General features: G+C 33.7%; 1 protein-coding gene and 1 long non-coding RNA gene across 3 annotated transcripts; one reads left to right on the forward strand and one right to left on the reverse strand.

Moving 5' to 3' along the window:
* Positions 1–773: 773 nt before the first annotated feature.
* On the reverse strand, positions 774–21,499 carry LOC120210944. The gene is made up of 4 exons (XR_005524543.1): positions 21,384–21,499; positions 19,589–19,595; positions 8,879–8,885; positions 774–786 (listed from the first exon to the last, which is right to left on the reverse strand). It is a non-coding gene; the product is annotated as an uncharacterized LOC120210944 (long non-coding RNA).
* LOC120210943 (probable pectin methyltransferase QUA2) lies at positions 20,582–25,718 on the forward strand. 2 transcript variants are annotated; one of them, XM_039209585.1, is made up of 9 exons: positions 20,582–20,747; positions 21,421–22,168; positions 22,283–22,415; positions 22,703–22,943; positions 23,341–23,566; positions 23,674–23,849; positions 23,979–24,282; positions 24,584–24,722; positions 25,172–25,718. In XM_039209585.1, exons 2-9 carry the CDS (start codon positions 21,462–21,464, stop codon positions 25,328–25,330), a joined length of 2,085 nt encoding a protein of 694 aa, XP_039065516.1. In that variant the 5' UTR covers positions 20,582–20,747; positions 21,421–21,461; the 3' UTR covers positions 25,331–25,718. The 2 variants fall into 2 exon arrangements, with proteins under 2 accessions (XP_039065516.1, XP_039065517.1); XM_039209586.1 differs by having other exon boundaries at positions 21,453–22,168.

Genomic DNA, 25,718 nt, shown 5'->3' on the forward strand with positions numbered 1-25,718 from the left:
TTTAATATCCACACATTTACCTCCTTCATCTAAGTCAAGCTTTATTGATGAGCTCATTGGAGTGTCATAAGGTTTCCCATTTTCCAGCCCAAACTTCTTGAGCATATCTTTGACGTACTTAGCTTGATTGATGAAGATGCCATCTTTTCTTTGCTTGATTTGGAGTCCCAAGAAAAATGAGAGCTCCCCCATCATGCTCATTTCGAATTTGCTTTGCATTAGCTTAGAAAATTCTTGGCAATGAACATCATTAGTAGAACCAAATATTATATCATCAACATAAATTTGAACTACTAATAAATCTTTACCTTTATGCTTTAAAAACAATGTAGTGTCAACCTTCCCTTTTGAAAAACCTTTTTCAATTAAAAAGTTTGACAATCTTTCATACCAAGCTCTAGGAGCTTGTTTTAAACTATAAAGTGCTTTTGTTAATTTAAGAACATGATCCAGAAATTTTGAATCTTCAAAACCTGGAGGTTGTTCCACATACAATTCTTCTTTTATAAAACCATTTAAAAATGAATTTTTAACATCCATTTGATATAATTTAAATTCATGAAAACATGCAAATGCTAATAACATTCTAATTGCTTCCATCCTAGCTACGGGAGCGTATGTTTCATCATAGTCTACGCCATCTTCTTGAGTATACCCTTGAGCAACAAGTCTAGCCTTGTTTCTCACTATATTACCACTCTCATCAAGCTTATTCCTAAATAGCCATCTAGTACCTACAATAGATTTATTACTAGGCCTTTCAACTAATGTCCATATTTTACTTCTCTCAAATTGATTTAACTCTTCTTGCATAGCCATAATCCAATGTTCATCATTTAATGCTTCTTTAATATTCTTAGGCTCTATGCATGAGATAAATGCAGCATAATTACAAATATTTCTAAGAGAAGATCGAGTTGTTACCCCTTTGGATGGATCACCTATAATTTCACCATCCTTGACATAGTTGTACTCTCTTGGATAAGATACTTCCCTTTCTTCAATGGTTGGATTCTCAAGAGGATCATGAGTTTCCTCATTTTTCGTTTCTTCCTTTGATGATGGTTCTCCAACGTCATGTCTAACGTCATTTGTATTTATAACACCTACATCATCATTCACACAAGAATCCTTCCTCAGAAGGGGATTATCATCGAAAAAAACATGTATAGACTCTTCTACAACTAAAGTTCTTTTATTAAATACACGATAAGCTTTAGAATTTAAGGAATAACCCAGAAAAATTCCTTCATCATTTTTAGCATCAAATTTGCCAAGGTTTTCTTTACCGTTGTTTAAAACAAAACATTTACATCCAAAAGGATGAAAATAACTAATGTTAGGCTTTTTATTTTTGAAAATTTCATATGGAGTTTTCTTTAAAATTGGCCTAATCATTTCTCGATTTACAACATAACAAGCGGTATTTGTGGCTTCCGCCCAAAAATATTTTGGCAAATTATTTTCACAAAGCATGGTTCTAGCCATTTCTTCTAAAGTTCGATTTTTCCTTTCGACAACTCCATTTTGTTAAGGGTTCTAGGTGCTGAAAAATTATGACTAATATCATTAGAATTACAAAATTCAGTAAATCCAAGATTTTTAAATTCAGTTCCATGATCATTCCTAACACTAGTTATAGAGTAACCTTTTTCGTTTTGGATTAATTTTGAAAATGTGATGAATTTTTCTAATGCTTCATCTTTAGTACTTAAGAATAGAACCCAAGTATATCTAGAATAGTCATTTACCAAAACAAATGCATATTGTTTTCCACCCAAGCTAGTAGTTCTAGATGGCCTAAAAAGATCTAAATGGATCAATTGTAATACTCTACTAGTTGATACATCATTAATGGATTTAAAAGAAACTCGCTTTTGTTTTCCTTTAGCACAAGCATCACAGATTTTATCATTATCAAATTTTAGTTTAGGCAGTCCTCAAACCAAATCTCCTTGAATTAACCATTGCAAAACACTCATACTAGCATGACCTAGTCTCCTATGCCATAACCAACTATCATGCTCATCCTTAGCAACTAGGCATAAATCAGTCATATCTATAGAGTCTAAATGCACCATGTAAATGTTTCCTATTCTATGACCAACAAGCATAATCCGATTAGATGCAATGTCAATGACTTTACAACCATTAGTTTCAAACATGACATTGAATCCCTTATCACAAAATTGACTAATGCTCAAAAGATTATTCTTTAATCCATTCACATATAAAACATTTCTAATTTGTATGGAAGAGGTATTACCTATTGTACCTATACCTTCGATATAACCTTTTGAATTATCACCAAAAGTCACTTCTCCTCCATTTTTGGCGTTATGCTCTATGAACCGGCTTTTGTCTCCGGTCACGTGTCTCGAGCATCCACTATCAAGGTACCATGAATTTGAGTTTGTTTCTCGTGCCTTGTAGCAATGCTCGTTTTCCTACAAACATAGATTAATTTCTAATTTTTGGTACCCAAATTCTTTTGGGTCCATATTCATTACTTTCCAAAATCCTAGTCCCCTTAGGTATCCATTTGTGTAGGATATCCTTATCTTTAGTAGTAATGAGCTCTTTAGGAACCCATATACTTCTAACGATTTTTCCATTAGAGGTTCTTCAGGGACCTCTATGATTATAGTTTTTAAAACATTTTCTAACAAGGTTGGATTTTGAATTTTCTCCATTTTCAAAACGTTTTGTTCCAACTTTATCAAAAGAGGTTTTAAGATCATCAATTTTCTTTTGATGATCATCATTGACCTTTGAAAGTAAATTTTTCAAATCCAAATTTTTCTTTTCAAACTCTTCTAGTTTGATTTGCAAATCTTTGATTTTACTTTCAAGATCGTTGTTGGTTTTGGATATGAGTTTATTTTCATTTTTCAATTTTAAAACATAATTTTTATATTTTAAAAACAATTTCTCATAATCCGAAGCCAACCCATTATATTCCTCTAATAGCTCATCATAAGATAAATCATCAAAATCAGATGAGTTAGAGGTTACCTTAGAATCTTCCCCGAATGCCATCAAGCACAAGTTTGCTACTTCTTGTTCCTCTTCATCGGAACCTTCTTCATCGCTCCATATAGCCACATGAGCCTTGTTTTTATTCTTTGCTTGAACTTTTCTCTTCAATTATGGGCAATCATATTTAACATGCCCCGGTTTTTTGCATTCATAGCAAATGATTGGGTCCTTCTCTTTTGGTTCATTTTTTAGGCCTTCATTTCGTTTGAATTTTCTTCCTCGGTAATGTCTCGTCATTTTTCTGAACCGTTTGGCAAACAATGTCATTTCCTTGTCATCGTCATCTACATCCGAATCACTCTCATATTTTGTGGATTTGAGAGCAAATTCAATGTTTTTCTTCTTCTCATTCTCCTTTGGTGTCTCTTTAATCTTATCGAGGTCCACCTCATCTTCAAGCATCATTTAATGAGTGAGGAGAGAACCGATTAGCTCTTCAAGAGTTAAGGACTTTAGGTTCTTAGCCTCGATGATTGTCATCTTCTTGGATTGCCATGATTTTGGAAGTAAGTAAACTAACTTCCTCACAAGCTTCTCGTTAGGAATGATCTCTCCATATGATTTGAGACCATTGACAATAGTTGAGAATCTATCCGTCATAGCTTTGATATCTTCATTTGGTTTCATCCTGAAATTTTTATAGCTATGTGTTAGAAGACTAATTTTAGATTCTTTTACCTCGTCGGTGCCTTCATGAGTGACTTGTAGTTTATCGCAAATTTCTTTGGCGGTTGTACAAGATGAAACTCTTCCATATTCATCTGGTCCAAGAGCACAAAATATGATATGGATAGCTTTGGAGTTGAGCTGGAACATTCTTGTCTCTCATTCACTCCACAATCTTGGATGAGTGAGAGGTTTGATATATCCGTCTTCTACAACATTCCATGCTCCCATGTCACTGGCTTGAATGAAATACATCATCCTATTCTTCCAATAGGAATAGTTAGCTCCTTTGAAGAAAGGAGGCTTGTTGACGGGCATCGAATCGAGACCGGAGTCGACGTTTGAAGCGGAGTCCATTGATGACTTTGATTATCGATGTAACTCTTTCCGGATCTACTCAAGAGGTAGTTAAACTTTCAAATGAGTCAAACTCTGATACCAATTGTTGAGTTAATCGATCTATGAATATGGCCAAGAGGGGGGTGAATTGGCAAATAAAAATTTCGGTGGAAGCTTGTGCAGAAAATTGAAAGTAATTGCTCAACTATTTAGAGTGGTTCGACTTTCTCAACCAAAGTTTACGTCCACTACCTTAGCTATCCACACTAAGGATTTTCCACAAATTCACTAATTTGTCTTTCTTTTGAGAACAAAGAGTAACCTTATAAATCCATCAAGAATTATACCCCAAATTCTTGAGAACACTCTCTCCCAAAGAGAACAATACAAATTTTGCAAACTTACAAGAAAATCCTCACAAGACAAGATGTTTGCACAATTCTAGAACAAAGAAAAAACACTCAAAGATGAATACAATTGAGTACAAGTAGTGTTCTTGAAAGCAAAGATGAATATTGAATGAAAAATGGATTGAATTGCTCAAACTTGAGGTTTGATGTTTTCTCTTTGATTCTCTCTTGATTCTCTCTTGATTCTTGATAAAATGTTATTGATCAAAGGCTTCTAAGCTTGTTTAAATACTCCTTGAATCACTTCTGAACGTTGGGGATCATTAATGAAGTTATTGGAGCCGTTTAAGTGTGAAAACAATTAATATTTCTGCTTGGAGCGTAGGGGGAATCGGTATCCCCTCATAGGGATTCGATTCCTTAAGTGTAAAATTCAAATATTTCGACCGTTAAACATGGGGGAATCGGTACCCTCTTTGGGGGGAATCGGTTCCCTTCGAGCATTCTGTTTTTCTCGGAGCCAAACCATTCAGGGAGAATCGGTTCCCTCTGGATATTCTGGAATTTTTGGCTTTGAAAAGATTCGAAATACTTTGTAAAATTATTTTGAAATAATTTTAAGATTAAAACTTAATTTTATACTTGAGTAAGGATTAAAAATGACTTTTGAAAGATTTGGAGTAATATTTTGATATTCGAATAATTATATTGAATATACTTAGAAATTCTTTTTGGAAAATCTTAAAATTCATTTATCTTAATTTGTTATATCGAAATATCAAAATGTTTTCAACAATATCCCAGTTTAAATTAATATTAAATTCATTCCTTCAAAAGGACCAAATTGTCCCTTCATTCTTCCATTCTTAATAATTAGTCTCAAACACAATTTCCTAAATCATTCCTTACACTTTTCAATTTACTCAATTAAACCCACCAAATTTTAAATTCTTTTATTATGGTCACTAACCCGATGTTTGATATATTACAACTCTACTGACACCACTGAATGCCCCTATTCTTCTCACTTCGTTGCCACCAAAACTGAGCCATAATTTGCTCCAGCTCATTACATAAACTCTTTGGCATAAGAAAGCTATTCATGACATACAAAGGGATCGCTTAAAAATCGATTTTATGAACACTTCATTTCCACCTTAAGAAAATACTCGAATACTCCATCTTCGAATTTGATTTTGGAATTTATCCCGTAGATACGTGAAAGCATCCCTTTTGTTATGTCTCACCGTTGATGGTAACCCCAAATATTTTTCAAGTTTCGATAAATTTGCAACCCCAAGATACGACGAACATCATTCCTGTTTTAATTGATAACATTGGAACTGAAAAAAAATGTCTGATTTGTCGAAATTAATCAGTTGTCCTGAACACTCCCCATAAACATTCAACAAATCTTTAATTTGAGTTTCCACTCTAGTTATAGCTTCGCCAAAGATAAAACTATCAACGGTAAAAAATATATGGGAGACTGCTGAGCATACTGATTGATTCTGATCCCTTCAGCAAACCCGAAGAGATAAATTATATGATTAAAGCATAATGCCCTTCACTGCATAAAAAGAATAAATAAGGTCTCAGCGAATCACATTGCCGAAGACCATGATAAGGGACAAAATTACGACTAGCCACACCATTTAGAATAACCGCCTAGGATTCCGAACAAATATACCTCTTTAAACACTCAATCCAAATATCTGAGAAGCCTATTTATGCCATAATTTTCTAGAAGAAATCCCACTCAACCCGATCATAGATCTTACTGAAATTGTAATTGGTTTATGGCTATATGTTGGCATAGATACTCCATATTTGGTGCATATGATATATATATATGTCCGCCAAGTTGATAACAATAATGATAAATGAACATTACCGTACTGTTTTTCAAAAGCTGTAATCTATTTGAAAGTTACTATTTTTGTTTAAACTTTTTGGGTATCTTGGGGCAAGAAAAATGATGGATTTGATGCAATGGAGTTGCAAAAAAAAACAAGAAAATCATGGAAACCTCTTTTCATATTCAATACATGAAAATCAAAACAATCGCATGTTAGAGATTTAATAAAAAAGAACTGGTTGGGGACAATAATGAGATCTTACCGCCATTTCTGCATCAGGGTCATTCTTGAATACATAAAATAGAGGTGCCAAGATTTCATTCATTCCTTGAAGATATCTTATGCCCAGATTTAACTTGGCAAATACGATTAATATGTTTCTCATTGCATCCTGAACAAGCAATATGCATGTAAGTCTGGAAATTATTCAATCCATATCTAAACTTAAGTCCAAAGGGGTGAAACACTAAATTCACATGAAATAATAAAAGAAAAGAAGAAGATTGTTTCCTGATTAGATTTTGCAAGCTGCGAGTCCCCAGAGAAAAGTGCATGTCTGGATGAGTACGCATCACATCTCGGTCAATCTGTTCTATGATTTTTGACTTCTACAAATAACCCCGTCCCCAAAATAAAAAATAAAGAATAAAGGTTTGATATCTATAAGCACTCCATTAATAGATTCTATTAAAATCTGAAAATCATAATTCCCTTGCATTGTTTTCATATATATTCTAGTGTTTTGAACTAAGACTCCACGTATGCTCAACTAAGCATTGATGGAAATTGACTTGGCTGAATTGCATGGACTGTGTAATTTCCCCCCTCCTTTAACTTAGGTTAAGGCTTGCATCAATATGAAGCTTAGATGCTGCAGTGTTTCTTACTATATTCCCAAACAACATCAACATAATAAATACTAAACCCTGATCTCTAAGAAAATATAAAAAGATTCAATACGAAAGAAATTATTATTGGTAAATTAAAGATAGATACTGCAAGGCATAATATTCTCCAAGGATGCATGTAGTGCAAAATGCTTCAGGAATAGCTAACATGAAGACTACTAGGCTAGCTCATGTTTTAAAACTTAATCAATTCATACAAGAATAACCAAGTTTTTTACAATGTTATATTTAACACATTCAGACATTAAAGTTTAAAAACACATGGAATGATGTACGACTTCTAAAAACTTATTTTTCAGACCAGTCTAAGAAGGTACCTGGAAGAATTGGTTCTAGACACTGCTTTTCCCAAGGCTCAAAGGATGCTCTCTGTGAGTTATATGTGATCTTGAAAGCAGACCCTTGCTCTCAGAGTTTGATTCATCATTGTCACAAGCCACAAACTTCTCCAACCTCCTTATGATTTCTGACTGACTAGCCACAAAAACATTCAGAAACCCCAAATCTCTTATAGGAACAAAAGGAAGTGAAAGACGACAACCAAAAAAGATAACACTACTTTTCAGGACAATAATGTCGAAAAATAAATAAACTCATGTGAAGTCATTCTATTATTAGGAGAGAAAAACAATGTACAGCCAACAAGAGATGGATAAGCCTCACTTTTCTCTTACAAAATAGTAGTTGCATGTTCTAGCTCTCTGCTAATATCGGTTTCTTTCATTACTTATCCACTTAATACTTTATAGATGATGTCGGAATTCTACATTAGAATTAAGCAAAGCAGCTAATCGTATCATACTTACTCGCAACTAGCACATCCACATAATGAATGTCATAGTTGCGTACTGAGTCATATACACTATTTTATCAAGCAAAAGGTAAAGAAAATGACTTACAGGATTCATCAAGAGCTCTTCCTTAAAATACATGTACTAAGACCTTTTCTTAGCTAATTTTGACGACCACTGCCCACGTTCAGGTGATAAATACTCCAACAACAACTACCACAATAACCAAACAATACGGTCTTTAGTAATAATAAAAAAAGAATCACATTTTCCAAGGAATTTCCACATTTTTCAAATTCTCAGCAAGCAAACAGTATAAAGGGAAAGGGAAAAAACTACCTTCCACACAGTAGATCTAATCCCTGCACCATCAGAAATCCCTTGCGATGCGAACCTTCGCAATTCCCACATATTTATCACCTTCTTAGACAACTAAAAAGAATGAAAATTAGAAACAAAAAAGAATGAAGTAAAAGAAGAAGAGAATCGCCTAATCAAAGAGAATTGGGAAGATGAGGCACTAGAGCCGAAGGCTGAGGAGTTGGCTCGGAAAAAATGGCAGAATCGGTGGTGGTGGCGGTGGTTAGAGAAGGAGAGTAGATGTGCAAGTGATCGTTTGCGGGAGTTGTGGACCAGAGTGAACTGATTATCAAGGGGAAGAAGCGGGAAAGGATGAAAATATTGGGGGAATTAAAAGACGACTTTTACATATGACACACAATTAAAAGTGTACTCCGTGTTTTTGTAAATTTTTTGAATTATGACTATTAAATATGACACACATTATTGTAAGTCATAAATCATTCAGATTTTAAAAAATATGACATTTTTTTATGACACATGTTTTGCAAGTCATAAATTAGCGTGTGTCATCGTTCGTGTGTCATTAAATGTATATTTTCTTGTAGTGCAAAATAAAACAACACTTCAACTCTCCATTCCGAAACAGCTAACGAAAACCGGAAGCAATTCCTTTAGCAGATCTACCATGATATCTGGTCCTTCAACACCGAAATCCTAGTATTCACCTCTTTCAATGAACCCTTCTTTATTAAGAATAGCAGAAGAAAAAAAACGTGAAAGTGCAGCCAAAAACCGTAGAAGTAACTAAGTATCAATGGCAAGTGACACGCAAAACAGAGAAATAAAGGATGGATTAATTGAAAAGGATTAAAAAAAGAAGTTTCTTACCCTTTGACATTTTACATCAGCAAGCTTCTTTATCAAATGTGGTTTTCCTTCGGGTAAAGTTGTGGTGAATGGATAAAGTTGTGGTGAATGGATAAAGCAGTGGACTGATGCAAAGAGAAAAAGGGAAAAAGAGAAAAAGGGGGGGAAGCATGCGTGTGTGAACGGCTTATCGAGGAGGCCAGGACTAGAAGCGGGAAAGGATGAAAATAATGGGGGGAAATTAAAAGACGACTTTTACAAATGACACACAATTAAAAGTGTACTCCGTGTTTTTGCAAATTTTTTGGATTATGACTATTAAATATGACACACATTATTGTAAGTCATAAATCGTTCAGATTTTAAAAAATGACATTTTTTTATGACACATTTTTTACGAGCCATAAATTAGCGTATGTCATTAAAAGTATATTTTCTTGTAGTGAATCTTATAAATTACATTGCATAAACTGACGGGTCGAAAATGGGATAATTTTTTTTGGAGCAGTAATTTTAGGGATGAGAACTATATGCGTTGCATTCACTGTTCGCATATCAAAATATTCCTAAATCAGCCCAATACAAAATTCAGCCACATCCTTTTCAATCAAATGTCAAAATCTTTGGTAGAACACTTCCCCTAAACCATCTTCTCCTACCGCTTTCAAAGGGGACATAGCCTTGACTGCACTGGTCACTTCCTCAAAAGTGAAAGGCCGAATTACATTGTTATTTGTGTCTTGAGAAATGCATATCCTAATACCCCCAAGATCTGTTCAGTGATCAGACTACAATATGAGGTCAAGAGAGACTAGAAAGCGAGCCTCTTCCTCAATTCCCATATCCGTTTCAAGAACAGTACCGCCATCGGCTTCTAAAGCAGAGATATGGTTGTGACTCCTCCTTGAATAAGCATGACAGTGAAAAAAAGTAGTTTTGTTATCGCCATTCGCCAACCAGTTAGCACGAGCTCGCTGCTCCCAGTATAATTCTTCCTTGTCAATCTCAAAATTAATTTGAAGTCTAGTGTCAACAATCTCTCCCAAGGTCTCATCTGTGAGTTGTAATCCCAACAAATCAAATAACTTCTTCGTTAGCTCCGCTGCAGTGAGACGCCTTACTGTACATATATTTCTGAACCACTTGTCCAAACTGATGCTAACATAAGTTAGCTTATCTAGCACCAGACCCACCGACTCAGACCGCAACCTCTGAACTCATCTTCACACGACTCCTCCATAAGCCACGAGTCTTCAAAATGAAAGTTACACCTTCGAGCTGCACCATTTTTGTGCACCGTGTCTAGTAAAAAAGGACAATGATCAGAAAGAGTATGACTTAGATGTTTGAGAGAGTAATTCGGAAAGAGGTTCTTCCAAAGATCGTTTGCTACCCCTCCATCTAATCTTTCGTGGATATTGGTTTCACAACTCCTTCCATATTCCCAAGTTTACCAAACACCATTGTAACCTACATACTCTAGGTTACAATCATCAAGAGCATCACAGAAAGCTGTCATTTGTCTCTCACTCCTTAAACTTCCTCCTCCTTTTCAAACGAGTAAACTAACTCATTGAAATCACCCAAAACACACCATATGATATCAGAACCCTCACTGAGGGTGCGAAGTAAGTTCCACGACTCCCCTCTCATGCTCTCTTACGGTGCTTCATAAGACCCAATCAACCTCCAAGATTGCCCATCAGAATCTAGATTAAAAACCATATCTATATGAGAAGCAGACAAAGAACAAAGAACCACATCACTAGTTGAACGCCACGCCAAACAAAAGGCCACCACGAATTCCTTGCGCCTCAACCTCAATACCATGCAAAAAACTAAACGACTTATGAATCTTCTCCATACGGAAATTCTGTAGTTTCGTCTCCATGAAAAAAACTACAGATAGTTTAACGTCTCTAACCGTGTAATGGAGATGACGAACCATCTGGGTCATTCCCAAACCCCGGACATTTCAACTTAAAATCTTCATTGATCCTAGCTGGCCTGAGAAGACATGCTTGTCGATGTTTTAAAAGTTTCAGCGTCATTTTCATCTTGAGAGCGTGGAGTTGTTGGATCCCTCCTCAATCTCTTTGTGGTATCCAAATTTCCTAATAGATCATTATCTTCAACAGCCACCATGATTGTATCCATATCCCCATGCTGTTTGTGGTTATCGTTCGTTCCAGAAAAACTTTCTCAACCCAAGCCTTAGTCTGATCACACCTTACTGTAGAAGAAGACGTAGATGACGAACTAGGGTTCGCCACCCCACTGTTTAAGGTCATATTCCCAGCACCTTCGCATTCGTCACGTGACGATGGGCTAGTCTGGATCTCGCGTTTCATAATTGAGGCTCAAATCGAGATATCACACAGAGGGATCGGATCTCCTTCAAGATTCGATGGGGAAAAAACTTTTCACCATGCCCCAATTTTCCACATAAGAAGAAAAATAGATGCAGCTTCTTGTACTGAAAAAAGGCATGCACAGATGTACCATTGGGCAGCACAATCAGTTTCATCTGTTTCAACTGTTTCCGAATATCCATTTTAGCTCTCACGCGAATACTACCCTTATACCCCATTGAAACAACAGTGGAATCATAGTCAACAAAAGTTCCAATGAAATTCCCAAATTGCTTTGCCACTTGTTCGGAGATGAAACCAGCGGAAGATCATTCACAATCTCCCAGAAATTAGCTCAGTGGAGTTCTATAGTCATCGGGTTTTCCTTCGATCTAAGCCAATACTACAATAGAATATGTGAACTAAAATACTACAGACCATCCGTAACAATCCGATCAACATCATCATCATGGAATAATTGGAAAAGAAAATGACCCTGACATAGATCCGTAATTACGATATCCTCAATTGGCCTCCACACGTTAGCCAGTGTGACCTGCATCGCCTGAAAATTCACCGTTGACGATGTTAGAAACCGTCCTACCAGACAATGAACGAAAGAGATCGGAGAGGCTGAACTCGGTTGTTGTAGCACCAGGATTTCATCTTCGTCTTCGCCTAGGTTCAGATTCTCAATTTCATTTTCCAGATCCCCCCATAAAAAACAACACGAAAAGAAATTACGAAAACTAGCAAAAAAAACTAGAGAAACTGAGCAAATCTCATATACTGCCACAAAAGCAGAAAAAGACAAACGAAAAAATGGCCGAAAACCTAGCACAGACGGCTGAAACCCTAGTACAGAGGATTACGCTTATGTATTTCTAATTTTCTTTATAAATCTACTAGCCTTTTAACATTTCTATACCTTACTGTGCCTATCAATATATATTATTCTATAATAATACTTATAAAATTTGCATAGTTACTATCAACAATCAGTTGATCTACTAAGATATTGTAATTAGATTTCTTAATTAGGTTAGGTGTTTAAATTATAATGTTTACAAATAAAATAAATTAGATTGGAAGAGTTGTTTTCGCCAATACAATACTTGATCTAAATTAGTATTAATAAATCAAATACATATAAATTATATTAAAAAAACTGCATAATTACAGTTTAAGAAGATTTATAATACAATTTTGAGTTATTTATAATATGATTTTTTGGTTAATTTTTAAATATAATTCTAATCTTACATAGAAGAGAGGAGAAAGAAAAAATATATATACTGGAAAGAAGCCAAATGCTATTAATGAACCTCATAACCTATAAAAATATGATAATATAAAAACGAACAACTTGGCAAATCGATAAAATAAGACTTAATATGAATTTAATATCTCAACACTTTTTATATTTTAATTAAAATTTTTTTCTTGTGTATTTGTTTTCTAAGTTATCCTTTATATTATTATTTTATACAATATTCTATTTTAACATTTTCAATATACGAAGGAAATCTTAAATTTTATGAAAATTTAAGGATTGAGGACTTACTTTAACATTTTTTTATTAATATAAGGTGATTACAAATTAGTATTTTTCTAAAGATTTTTAACAATTTGACAATAAAAGCTTATCACTCTTCCGGTCTCTTGTGTTTGAACCTAAAAGCTTTAAAGATAACAACCATCATTTTAATCACTAAAATAATTTAATTCGTTCACCTTAATCTTATTCTAATCTTGCACAAATTGTAGAAAAACTTACAGGAAAACAAATACAAAAAATTGAACGTTATCTATATATTTTTATATGACTTTATTCGGTACTTTAATAATCAGAAATTTTACAAGAAATATTAAATAAGTGGAGTGAATATGAGCAGAAAATCGTGTCTAAACAAAATGAAGGCAGAAGAGTAAAACAACCCCACAATGGCAGCTTTAGAATTGGCAAAATCCGAATGTCATGAAATCAGAATGAAAAAGCTTCAAGTACTTCCATATTAGATGTGGGACATTTAAAACAATTTCTACATTTTTCTCATGTTATGAATTTTAAAATGTGATTGGTGATGAGGTGATTCACGCAAAGTTATATTATAACGTTTGATATAAATTGAAAAGGTTTAATGTTGAAATTATCTTTCAATATTTATTAAAATAATCATTTTTTTTAATTTTTTAAGAAAAATGTCTCTCTATGCTTGAAAATCGTTAGTTAACAAATGATTAACGCTCTAAAATAGGGTCTTTTATCCTAAAATAAAATATTAAGTGTCAAAATGATAAAAAAAAAAAGCAAAAAATGTCCATTTGATCAAACGGTAGGAGTTTTATTTACTCTAAAATAAAACAATGAGATTAAAATGTTCTCAATAAATAGGGGCTAAAATGACCATTATAATAAATATTAGGGGGTAATTTTGGTATTATGCCAATTGAAAATCACTTAAAAACCATTAATATGTTTGACTATCTAAATTAATTTTGTTACCTAAATAATAAATTATTATTAAAAATAACTCTTATTTACCAACAACTAGCTGATCTAGTGAGACGAGGTACTAGATCCATTAAGCAAAGTCAGGGTTTAAATCATGACGATTATGAATGGAGCAAATTGAGTTGGGAGGGTCACCTTTGTCTCTGCAGTACTCGATCCGGATTAGTCGATCAATAGATCAGATACAAGTAGTTATTAAAAAAATAACACTTATTTTAATTTACAATTAAAAAAAATTATATTTAGATAATCAAAAGATGAAAAATAAAAGCATCTTGAAAAGTAAATAATCAAAGAAGAAAATAAAGCATGTTGAAAATGCTCAAGTTTTGTAAGTGTAGACACTCATTTTCGCTCGAAGTTATTTTTTTATATATATATATATATATATATATATATATAGTAATATAGTTTTTGAAAATGTTTTTGACAAAGTATAATATATAATTTTCAGAAAACGGTTTTCGAAAATTTATATATTATATAGTTTTTGAAATTATTTTTAAAAATATAGTTTTAAAAACATTTATATGTTATATAGTTTTTTTAAAAAATCATTTTTAAAATATATATATAATATATAGTTTTTCAAAACATTTTGAAAATAATATATAATATATAGTTTTGAAAAGTATTTTGAAAAACTTATATAATATATAGTTTTAAAAAAAATTTGAAAAATTATATAATATATAGTTTTATAAATATTTTTTTGAAACTTATATAATATTTTTAAATCATTTTTGAAAATTGTATAATATATAGTTTTGAAAACTTTTTAAGAATATAGTATATAGTTTAAAAATATTTTTGAAATATATATATTATATAGTTTAAAAATATTTTTGAAATATATATATTATATAGTTTATATTATATTATTAATTAATATATTATTATTTTTTTCATTTTCATTTTTATCCATTTTGTTTTGTTGACTTTATTTATTTTCTTTTTGTTCAGTTCCAAAGTATGTTCGGGTCCAGCATAGGCTAATGGGCCTGAACCAGCCCAATAACGTATTAGGGTTTCAAGACTAGAGCATTGCGTCGCATGAGGGTCAAACCACGAAGAATCACAAAGACGAGAGATCCGGCCAATAATTCGGTCATGAACAACTGAGTCAGTAAGCCCCGGCTAAATTGGGACTGACCCATCCCGTTTTAGCCGGTTAATCATGAATTACCCTAACTATTTCAGGGCTAGAAAATACCAAAGTCAGGGCTATAAAAGCCCCAGTGAGGCTATGCAACAAGGACATCAACGGTACACAGAACGACCATAAGCCAGCCATAGAAAAACAACACAAATATCATCAGAATAGAGAACGACAGAACTAAAACAACCAAACCAACAAAGAACCCACGAAATGACAACAAAACCATCGAACCACAAATCACAAAAAGTGTAAAAAAATAAAGCAAGGAAAAGACCGAAGCCAATGAAAGTACACAAGCATCAACCGAAGAAACCATCGGAAAAGCGAAATGTTGCCGGAAAAGGTAAAGACCCGAGGAGTATTTTTAGATCTACTTCGATAGGGGTGTGGTTTGAGTGTTTAGAGGTTGGTTTTGGGTTAATGAGGTAAAGGGGAACGTTTTGGTGGTTTCGGGCTTTTTTCAGTCACCGGCGGTGGCAGTCGGAGCGACGGCGTCACGACGGGGAGTGGTCACCGGGTGGTGGTCGAATTCTGATCGGGAGAGGTGTGTTGAGAGAATTGAGAGAGATGGAGGAGAGGCTATTTTGTGAGAATGAGTGAAATGAGCTTTTGGGTATTTTTTTGGCTTTTATACGACCAATGTACCCGGCTGCGACCTGCGCTTCGACCCGACCCGGGGGGCAGATCAGCGTGTTTTTTATTTTTAAAGGGGTAAATTATGTTTTTGGTATACCCAGTTTTTATAAATTCCATTTTGACCCAGATTCAATTTTTGTCCCTAATTTCTCTTAAATTAGACCTCCAATTTTGTTGTTTTGTAATTTGATCCCTTATCATTATATTTTTTAATTTTTTTCTTTTTAGTTTGTATCTATTATTACTAATACTTTTTAGTGTCCTATTTATTATATATGTTTTATTATTATTTCCTTTTTTTATCTTCATTCTTCATTTTTTATTTATTTACTTATCTGTTTGTTTCTTTTCTTATCTTATTTTTGTTTTTTATTTTCCTTATTTTTATTTCATTTGTTTCCATTTTCTTTATAGTTATTTATTTATTTATTTTTTTTAGTTATCTATTTTATTATACATATATGTATGTATTATTTTTACTATTATTTCCTTTGTTTTATTTATTTATTTTCTTTTATCTTCATTTTTATTTTTGTTCTTTATCTTCATTTTATTTATTTATTTATTTATTTTATTTTCCTCTCTAACACTTTTGACTTTTTTAGGGATATTTCCAACTGATCTAAAGTAATTAATTCAAATAGAATGTTTTAAATTTTAATTTTAATTTTAAAATTAAAGACAACAGACGAATTAATTGATACCGAAAGGGCGGTTCAACGGTGCTAATTCTTCATTGACCGTAACCGACTCCCGAGCCTGACACATTTCTGGTAAAGCGCAGATCATTTAAAATGGTGTTCGACCCACCTAAATTCGTTTTAAAATGGTTGGTGGCGACTCTAACCCATTTATTCAAGTCGAAGCCCAATTTCGGGCCCAACCGAAAGACGACTGCGACAATAAGGAAAAAGGGAAAATATTTTATTGGATTTTAACCAATGTTTCATTTCTCAAATTTTTATCATGTGACTTAATTAAATTCTAATTGAATCAAATGTGTGAAAAATAAATCATGAGGATTAATTAATTTTATTAAGAGAAAATAACTTCAGTGACCGAAAATGCCTTATAATATACGATTTTAACCAACTTTTTTTGGATTTACGAAAATGACAAACAAATTCGCAACGCGAACTCCAACTTCGCAACTCAGTTTTGAAATTCGCAACGCGAATTTGTAAATCGCAATACAGAAGTCAAATTCGCAATACATAAGTCAAATTCGCAACACAGAAGTCAAATTCGCAACACACAATTGAAATTCGCGTTGCGAATTTCACTTTCGCAACACGCACACATCTTTCGCAACACGCACACTTTACTGCCTTTCGCAACATACAATTATGGTTGACCCTTTCGCTTTTGCTGATGGGTTTTACAGGTCTTGGATCATCGAAAAACTCTCCCCCATAAATGTTGAAGCTGTCCAATGAGCTTGTTGATAAACGTGGGGGAAAGGGATGTGAGGAAAGAGATGGAGGGGAAGCAAATGGCCATGGAAGAAAATGTCGTCGACCGAAGATAAATCGGTAGTGATCGAAGGTGAGGTTTCGGATTTACAATCGGAGACTCAATCAGAAGATGAACGGAAAGAGACTATGAAGGAGAATTCATGAGAAGGAGCTGAAACAGGGGATAGTACTGATGATGATGACCCTTTTTTTATTTCCTCTTCTAACTTGCTTTCTTCTTCTTTTTCATGTTGCTAATAATGAGTGCTTACATTTTTTTTATTCAATTCGGAAGTAAAATCCGAAGTCTCCTTCATTGCTTTCAAGTCAAAGTCAATGCTCCTCATTGCTTTGCATCTTTCTTTGGATCTAAGTCTGTTATTTTCACTTGCAGCAAAGGTCAACATTACCAACTTAAAATGCTAAGCTAAACTCAAATCAAGCATTGGTTTAATTTTGGAATTAATTTAATGTATTGAGCAGTACAGTTAATTGTTTAATGTTGAGTTCCTGTTAGTTTCGCAACACATAATTGAAATTCGCGTTGTGAATTTCAATTTCACAACACACAGTTGAGAGCTCTAAAAGGATGACTGCTGGGTGTTGGTAAACATGGAGAGGGATTTGGGTTCTTTGAGAGAGGGAGTGGGGATTGGGTTTTAACGAAATTCGTTTACAGAATTTGAGAAAGCCATCTTATTCCATCCCATCTTATTTCGCAACGCGGGTTCGCAATTCGCAACGTGGGTTGGGATGAAATTATGTTAAATATGTTCTTAATTATAAGTTTACACGAATTTAACCAACTTTTCCTCCTCCACACAGCTTTGGTTTCGCAACACAGCTTCGGTTTCGCAAATTCGAGTTGCGAATTTCATAGCTGGGGTTCTTCGCCTTTCTTTTCCTCCTCCACACAGATTTGGTTTCGTAACACAACTTTGGTTTCACAACGCAGCTTTGGTTTCGCAACACAGTTTTGGTTATCGCAAATTCGAGTTGCGAATTTCACAGCTGGGGTTCTTCGCCTTTCTTTTCCTCCTCCACTATCTTTCCTTCTTCAACCTGTTTCTCTTCCACTTCCTTACGCTCTACTGTTTTTTGTTTCTCTTCTTGCAAATAAAAAAGAGCCGGCTGGAATCAAGCAAACTACATAGAAAACCAGAAGAAAAAGAATATTAGTTTAAAAATCGTGTTAAAAAAAATCGCGTTGCAAATTGAAAAATCGCGTTGCGGAAAAGAAATTCGAGTTGTGAATTTGGAAACTGTATTGCGAAATTGGAGTTTGCGTTGCGAATTTGCTGGTCATTTTCGTAAATCCAAAAAAATTTGATTAAAATCGTATATTATACGGTATTTTCAGTCACTGAATTTACTTTATCTTTTTTTCTCTTTTATTAATGGTGAAAACGGATCAAGTGAATCCCGTGAAGCTCTCTCCAATTCCGAAATTTTCAATTTCCGTGGGTTTACGCCATTACCACACCACCAAACAAACAAGTGATCCAAAAAAGCCAATTGAACTGCAGCTATGATCCTCTGCATTGCGCTGTAGTATGTAAACTTAGTCTGCGCCTACATAATCGACACGTCATTGTTTCGATGGCACCGACAGAGGAACGCGGCTAACTGGGCCCCAGTTTAGTATTATTTTTTTAGAAGTATAGAATATTGTGTTCTTTTTCCTCAATATCAACTATGGTTGCATACTTGCATGTGAGTTCGATTCCTGATGCTCAAAGTCGCATGATTTATTATTATTATTTTCAAATTTCATGCATTTATATATGGATAAATATAGAATTTTATATTAAGATAATAAATTTTTTAATTTTATTGAAAAAAAATTTATAAGTTTTAAAATAATAAAAATAAAAGTTTAATAAAAACAAATAAAAAATTTAAAAATATATAATAATGTTAAATTTTTAAGAGAATATTTTTTCTTTTTTGTATATTTATTCGCCGGTCACTTTATCTAGTGTGACGATGTTCTATATAGTAAAAACAAAAGTTTTTTATATTACTGATGTAGAGCCATACATAATTTAACCGTCAATGAATAAAGAAAGTGGCAATGAAATTTTATTAAATTATTACACATAATTTTAAACAATAAATAGTTTTACACGGAAATTAGGATGGTTGAAGGAAGATAATCAAATGTTGAGATTAATATTTTATTTTTTTAGTGAATATCTTATTGTTTAGTATTGTTAATTTCACATTTAATTTCTCCTCCTCCAATGATCTTAAAAAAGTGAAGTTTTTTAATTTATATTATGTAATTTAATCATAGGTCATATATTTTTTCATATTTTTTTATATGTGATATACAAAGTTAGAAACTCGACTTAAAAACTGCTTCACTAATTATTAACAAAAAATCGAGTTATTCAAGTTTTATTTTATAACAAGACTAAACTCAACTCAAATTTTCTAAACTCGACTAAAAATATTCAAATAAAGTTTGAATTATCAAATAAGACCTATCAACGTGAATGACTCGAAATTTTTTGACTTGACTCAATCGAATATTCACTCTTAATTGAAGATAAAGTTTATTAAAACAAGTAATTTTGCTGCAAAATATTTGGTCGTAAGTCTTTTTTATTTTTGATCCAAGATGTGATTTTATTTCAATGAACGAGTAAATAAGTTTCTAAACGAGTTAATAAATAAATTTAATTTAAATGAACCAACATATTTATATTTATGTTAATTCGTTTATTAAATAAACATAAAATTTTTATTCCTACTCATTTATTTAATTTAATAAATAAATATAAACAATAATTATAAAAATAAGTCATACATAATTTATTATTATTATTTTTTTATTAAACTAATATTATTTCAAAGTAATATATGTTCTAAATACTTTCAACTATTGACAATGAACGTTTAATCATCCTACAACCGTTGGTGCTCGAACTCATAACCTCTATAAACATCAATATTTCTTTTAACCACTTAAATAAATTAATTCATACAATTCATACATAATTTATTAAACACTCTCTTCAGTTATCCCTTAAATAAAATAGTTGTGATTTGAGATTTCATTAATCAAATAAAATAATTGAAAGATACAGTTGGACAAGAACTTCATTGGTGGATCTTTAGCGCGTTTATTAGTAGAGAAACAGTGTATGAAGATAAAAGCTTGGAGGAGATTTGATTTGGATTTTTTTAAAAGCAACTTGTTCATCATTTATTAACAGCTTTCGCATGTATTTTGATTACCATTTCATTTGATTAGTGGTTTCCCCCGCCCAACTTTTCACGAGCTCTGTCGTGTTCGGGTCGATACAAAAATCGCCTACTCTCTTACGCCATCCGAGAGAGAGAGGTCGCCATATAAGCAAAAGGCAACAAACAAATGAAAGAAGAGTTTCTCTTAGTTCAAACAAAAGGAAATTTCTTCTTTAGATCATATTTTGATGAAATCTGGCTTGTTTTAAGCCTGCCTTTGCGCTATCTTCCATCTGCACCTCTACTCCTACAACCAAGGTACTCTTTTCATTTTGTTTTAGTATTATTTTTGTTCCCCTTCGCGTTTGTTTTTTAACTGTTTTTGGTTTCATTAGATTCGATATCGTTTTTGATTTTCAAATGATTGATCCGAAATGGGTTTTCCTCGTTTAAATCTGGGTTGCCATTAAACTTTCGTATTGGGTAGCAAAGAGAAGTGAATTTTAATGGGAAATAAGTGATTTTTGAATGAAAATGAGCTGGCCCTTCATTATTCTCAGGTGGCGGAATTCACTCAAAGTGTGTTGTAGGGAAATGTTTCTACTTTACTTTCCTTTATTTTCTTCGAATCTTTAAATTTCCCTTTTCAATTTTTTCCTTTAGCTGTTTCAGTCTTATATCGTTCCTTGAAAAAAAAAATCCAATTTTGCATCATCTTCCTTTCTCTGCTTACAATTTGCTTTTCCAGTAGGTTCACATTCAGCAGGGTTTATTAATCTAGTATCTTCAGATTGAGAAATCATGCCATTTGATCTTATTTCAGTGCAGAGTTTCTTTGCGTTAGCTAAGCCATTTCATGGCTGTCTTTATTAAGATTTAACGTTTTTTTAGAGGAATATTACGGGTTTAGCTTGTTTCAGAGAGCGGATTTGAGTAGAGTATATAAAATTTAACTATTTCACTGAGTTGTTTCTTGTGTGTTCATATATTTTTCCCCATCTTGCCAACCCTTGGGGATTTCAGGTTATAACAATGTCCCGACCTCTGCATCGAGGTGTATCTGGAATACGTAACTCGGGCAACAACAATGATTTCTGGGACTCTCAAGTGAAAGATAAAGCGAAGGAAGATATGGATAGAAATCGTCCTTCTGATCCGAGCTATTCATCACTCAGGTTTCCTTTTCGGTTATTTTTTCCGGATAATTCCCCATCTAAATATGGTACCACTGAGAATGGTTTTACAACTGATCCCTTCAGTATTGGGTCTCCAAGAGGCTGGCATAAGTTAACCGTGCTATTTTTGAAGTTCAGTTTAGTTGTGGTTGTGATTCTTGCCCTTACTGGATCATTTTGGTGGACACTTTCCATTTCAACATTATCTAGAGGTCATATATTCCATGGTTACAGAAGACTGCAAGAGCAACTTGTTTCTGATTTGTGGGATATAGGCGTGCTTTCTCTTGGTCCTTCAAGGATGAAAGAAATAGAATTCTGCCCTGAGGAGTCTGAGAATCACATTCCTTGCTTTAATGTTTCGGAGAATCTTGCTTTGGGTTATTCTGATGGTAATGAGAATGATCGACTATGTGGACAAAGCTCAAGGCAAAGTTGCTTAGTTCTTCCACCTGTGAACTATAAAATTCCTCTAAGGTGGCCAACTGGGAGAGATGTAATTTGGGTTGCAAATGTCAAAATTACTGGTCAAGAGGTCTTTACCTCTGGCAGTTTAACCAAGAGGTGAGTGGAAGTTTCTTTTGTTAGTCAACTTTCTCATCTAACTGCCTTTATTTCCAAATTCATTTTATTTCTTCCAAAAATATTTATTAAACTCCTTGATTTATGCAATTGCAGAATGATGATGCTAGAGGAGGAGCAGATTTCATTCCGATCAGCATCGCTTATGTTTGATGGTGTTGAAGACTATTCCCATCAGATTGCTGAAATGATTGGATTGAGAAATGAATCTAATTTCGTACAAGCTGGGGTAAGCTGGAATTTTCCTTAGTCCCATAATTTTACTGTTCCATTGTTCATGGATTTTTTTTTCAATTTGTCTACTTTAATCTAGTAAGGTCATATCTGTTTAAATTCACAGATGGGATATTTTTAAGTCATTATTTATTTCTTACCTGACAGGTTAATCTAGTAAGGTTATATCCTTTAATTGCCTCCTTTGGAGTGCCATCATTCTGTTAGTTTCTTTTGCTTTAAAAATAGAAGTTTGTGTTTATAGTCTCCCTGCGTTGTCTGAATTTAAGGTTATTGTTGCAGGTCAGAACTATCTTGGATATAGGATGTGGTTATGGTAGTTTTGGAGCACACCTCTTTTCCAAGCAGCTCTTAACCATGTGCATTGCAAACTACGAGTTGTCGGGCAGTCAAGTCCAACTCACACTAGAAAGGGGCCTTCCTGCAATGATTGGTTCTTTCAGTTCGAAACAGCTACCGTATCCATCTCTTTCATTTGATATGCTGCATTGTGCGCGCTGTGGTATTGACTGGGATAAAAAAGGTATCAGTTAACAGTGTAACCCTTGCTCATATAGAATTTGCTGCTTCTTTCCCCCATGGTTTCATCTTCCTCCCCATACCCTGGAATGTTACAATTTCTTATTTTAATAGAAGCATTTTCCACTGGAACAAAAACATAGGTCTCAAATATTTAGTATTTTTGTGGTATCAGACAAAACATAGAATTGTTAATGGTTCTGTATACAACTCCTAGCCAAAGATTTGTTTTGGCTACTGCTTTTTGTTGTAAGTTCTACAAATTGGCTACGCCTTTACCAACTCTTATATTTGCTAATTTTGACTTGTGACCATATTTTGACTTCTATATTTGACTTATGCCAAGAGTATTATATTTGAGCTTTTATTAAATAAACTTTTGTGCTAAATGTGTGCTACAGATGGTATTTTCTTGATTGAAGTTGATAGAGTTCTAAAGCCTGGTGGATACTTTGTGTGGACTTCACCTCTTACCAATGTTCAGAGTTTTGTTCGTAACAAAGACAAGCAGAAAAGGTGGAACTTTGTTCGTGATTTTGCAGAAAATCTCTGTTGGGAATTGATGTCTCAACAAGATGAAACTGTTTTGTGGAAAAAGACCAGTAAAAAGAATTGTCATAATTCCCGGTAAGGCAGTTTTCTTGATTTTCATTCAATTTTTTTTTTAAAAAAATCAATTTATTTTGACCGTATAAAATATTGGGAATCCTAATAGGTTAATCATTTATGTCCAGGAAGCCTGTTTCTGGTCCTCCTATCTGTAACAAAGGGCAAGATATTGAATCTCCATATTATCGACCTCTACAGAACTGTATAGGTGGCACACGTAGCCACCGTTGGCTTCCTATTGAGGAGAGGCCAACTTGGCCTTCTAGATCTAACTTGAATAAGAATGAACTAGCACTATATGGTAATTTGATGTTCTTTGCATACTTTTGTTAGAAGTAACAATTCCATCAAGTAGGCAATGATATAAAAGAAATTTCTGTCTCCCACTTTGATTTATCTGTTTGCTGATCTTTTTTTGATATTTTGGCAGGATTAAACTCAGAAGAACTCAATGAGGATACTGCAAACTATAAAACAGCTGTTCGTAATATTTGGTCTCTTCTGTCACCTCTAATATTCTCGGATCATCCAAAGAGGCCTGGTGATGAGGATCCTTCTCCACCTTATAACATGCTCAGGAATGTGCTAGACATGAATGCTCGCTATGGTGGTTTAAATGCTGCTTTACTGGAAGCAGGGAAGTCTGCTTGGGTTATGAACGTAGTCCCAACAAGTGGACCCAATTACCTTCCCCTCATTCTCGACAGGGGCTATGTTGGTGTACTACATGATTGGTGATTCTCTTCTCGGTCTAAACATTTTTATCATTTTGCTGTGTCGTCGTAATATTTCGTTGTAGTAATTCCTATGTATCATATGATTTCAGCAACTTAAAAAATTACTTTTCTGATATGGTTTGGTTGTTTTCACTGAAAACTTCAATGAATTTAGGACATTGTGTTGCTTTCGTTTCACAGTTGATTAATCACTCTTTTGAAGATGTGATATGCTTTACATTAAAGCTTTTATGAACAACAAATGCCTTTCCCTTTTTGTGGTTTTATTTGTCTAATAATCCATCTGTATCACTTTCAGGTGTGAAGCATTTCCAACATATCCTAGAACTTATGATATGGTTCATGCAGAAGGACTTCTATCCCTTGAGACCAGTCAACATCGAAGATGCACTATGCTTGATCTATTCACTGAGATAGATCGGGTGCTTCGTCCCGAGGTACTAGAACCAATCTATCAATTACTCAAAACTGGCCACGTTTAGCTCCTATTATGGTTACCTTCTACTGTTTTTCTATCCCTGAAATGATATAATAATTACAGTAGGTGTATATAATAAATCTAATGCTGAATGTGTTATTACACGCCAAAACACTTTTCTTCCATTGCAAATGCTGAAAAACACAATTAAAAAGTCGTGTTTTAGAGACAGTGTCCTGCTGTCGCATATTTCGTCTTTATCACTTAGAAACATGAGTCGGTGATAGTAGGCAAACTACTTTGAGTATATTTCCTACATATATGCCAATGAGAACTATGCTAATATTATCTGTTCTTTTTTCATAAACATAAATGCTTGATGTTGTGCCATCCTAAACCCATTCTATCAGATGACTGGACCTTTCGAATGGTACCGATTATATTGATGCATTTTGATGGTTGGTGCAGGGTTGGGTGATAATCCGTGACACTGCTCCTCTCATTGGATCAGCCAGGGCTCTAACAACACGGTTGAAGTGGGACGCCAGAGTTGTAGAAATCGAAAGTAACAGCGATGAGAGAATTCTCATCTGTCAGAAACCTTTCTTTAAGAGGCAAGCAAGTTGAGAGCAATTTCTCGATAAAACCCAAGTTCACGTCTTCGAATTCAGGCTCATAATGTGCATGTTAACTAGTCATCATAAAGCTCCGCCATAGAAGGGGATATACTATATGTTTTGTTGAACAGAATGAAGATAGAGAAGGAATATTGATGAGACAAACGGTGACAAAAACTCCTGTGGAGCCGTAAGGCAAGCATAGGACCTTGTAATTACTCGATCGAGGCAGCATTGCAAGTGAGAAACTTTAGGGTCAGGTTTAAAATTTTAACGTTTTATGTCTCATTATGAATATACAAACACATGATTAAGATGTGAAAGATGATTTAAAGAATAAGTGCTACTAGCTGTGCAGTATAGATTAAAAAAAAACAAATAAGTCCTTTAGTGCAATT

Source organism: Hibiscus syriacus, unplaced genomic scaffold (genome assembly GCF_006381635.1).
Source record: "Hibiscus syriacus cultivar Baekdansim isolate YM2019G1 unplaced genomic scaffold, ASM638163v2 tig00109945_pilon, whole genome shotgun sequence".
NCBI lineage: Eukaryota > Viridiplantae > Streptophyta > Magnoliopsida > Malvales > Malvaceae > Hibiscus > Hibiscus syriacus.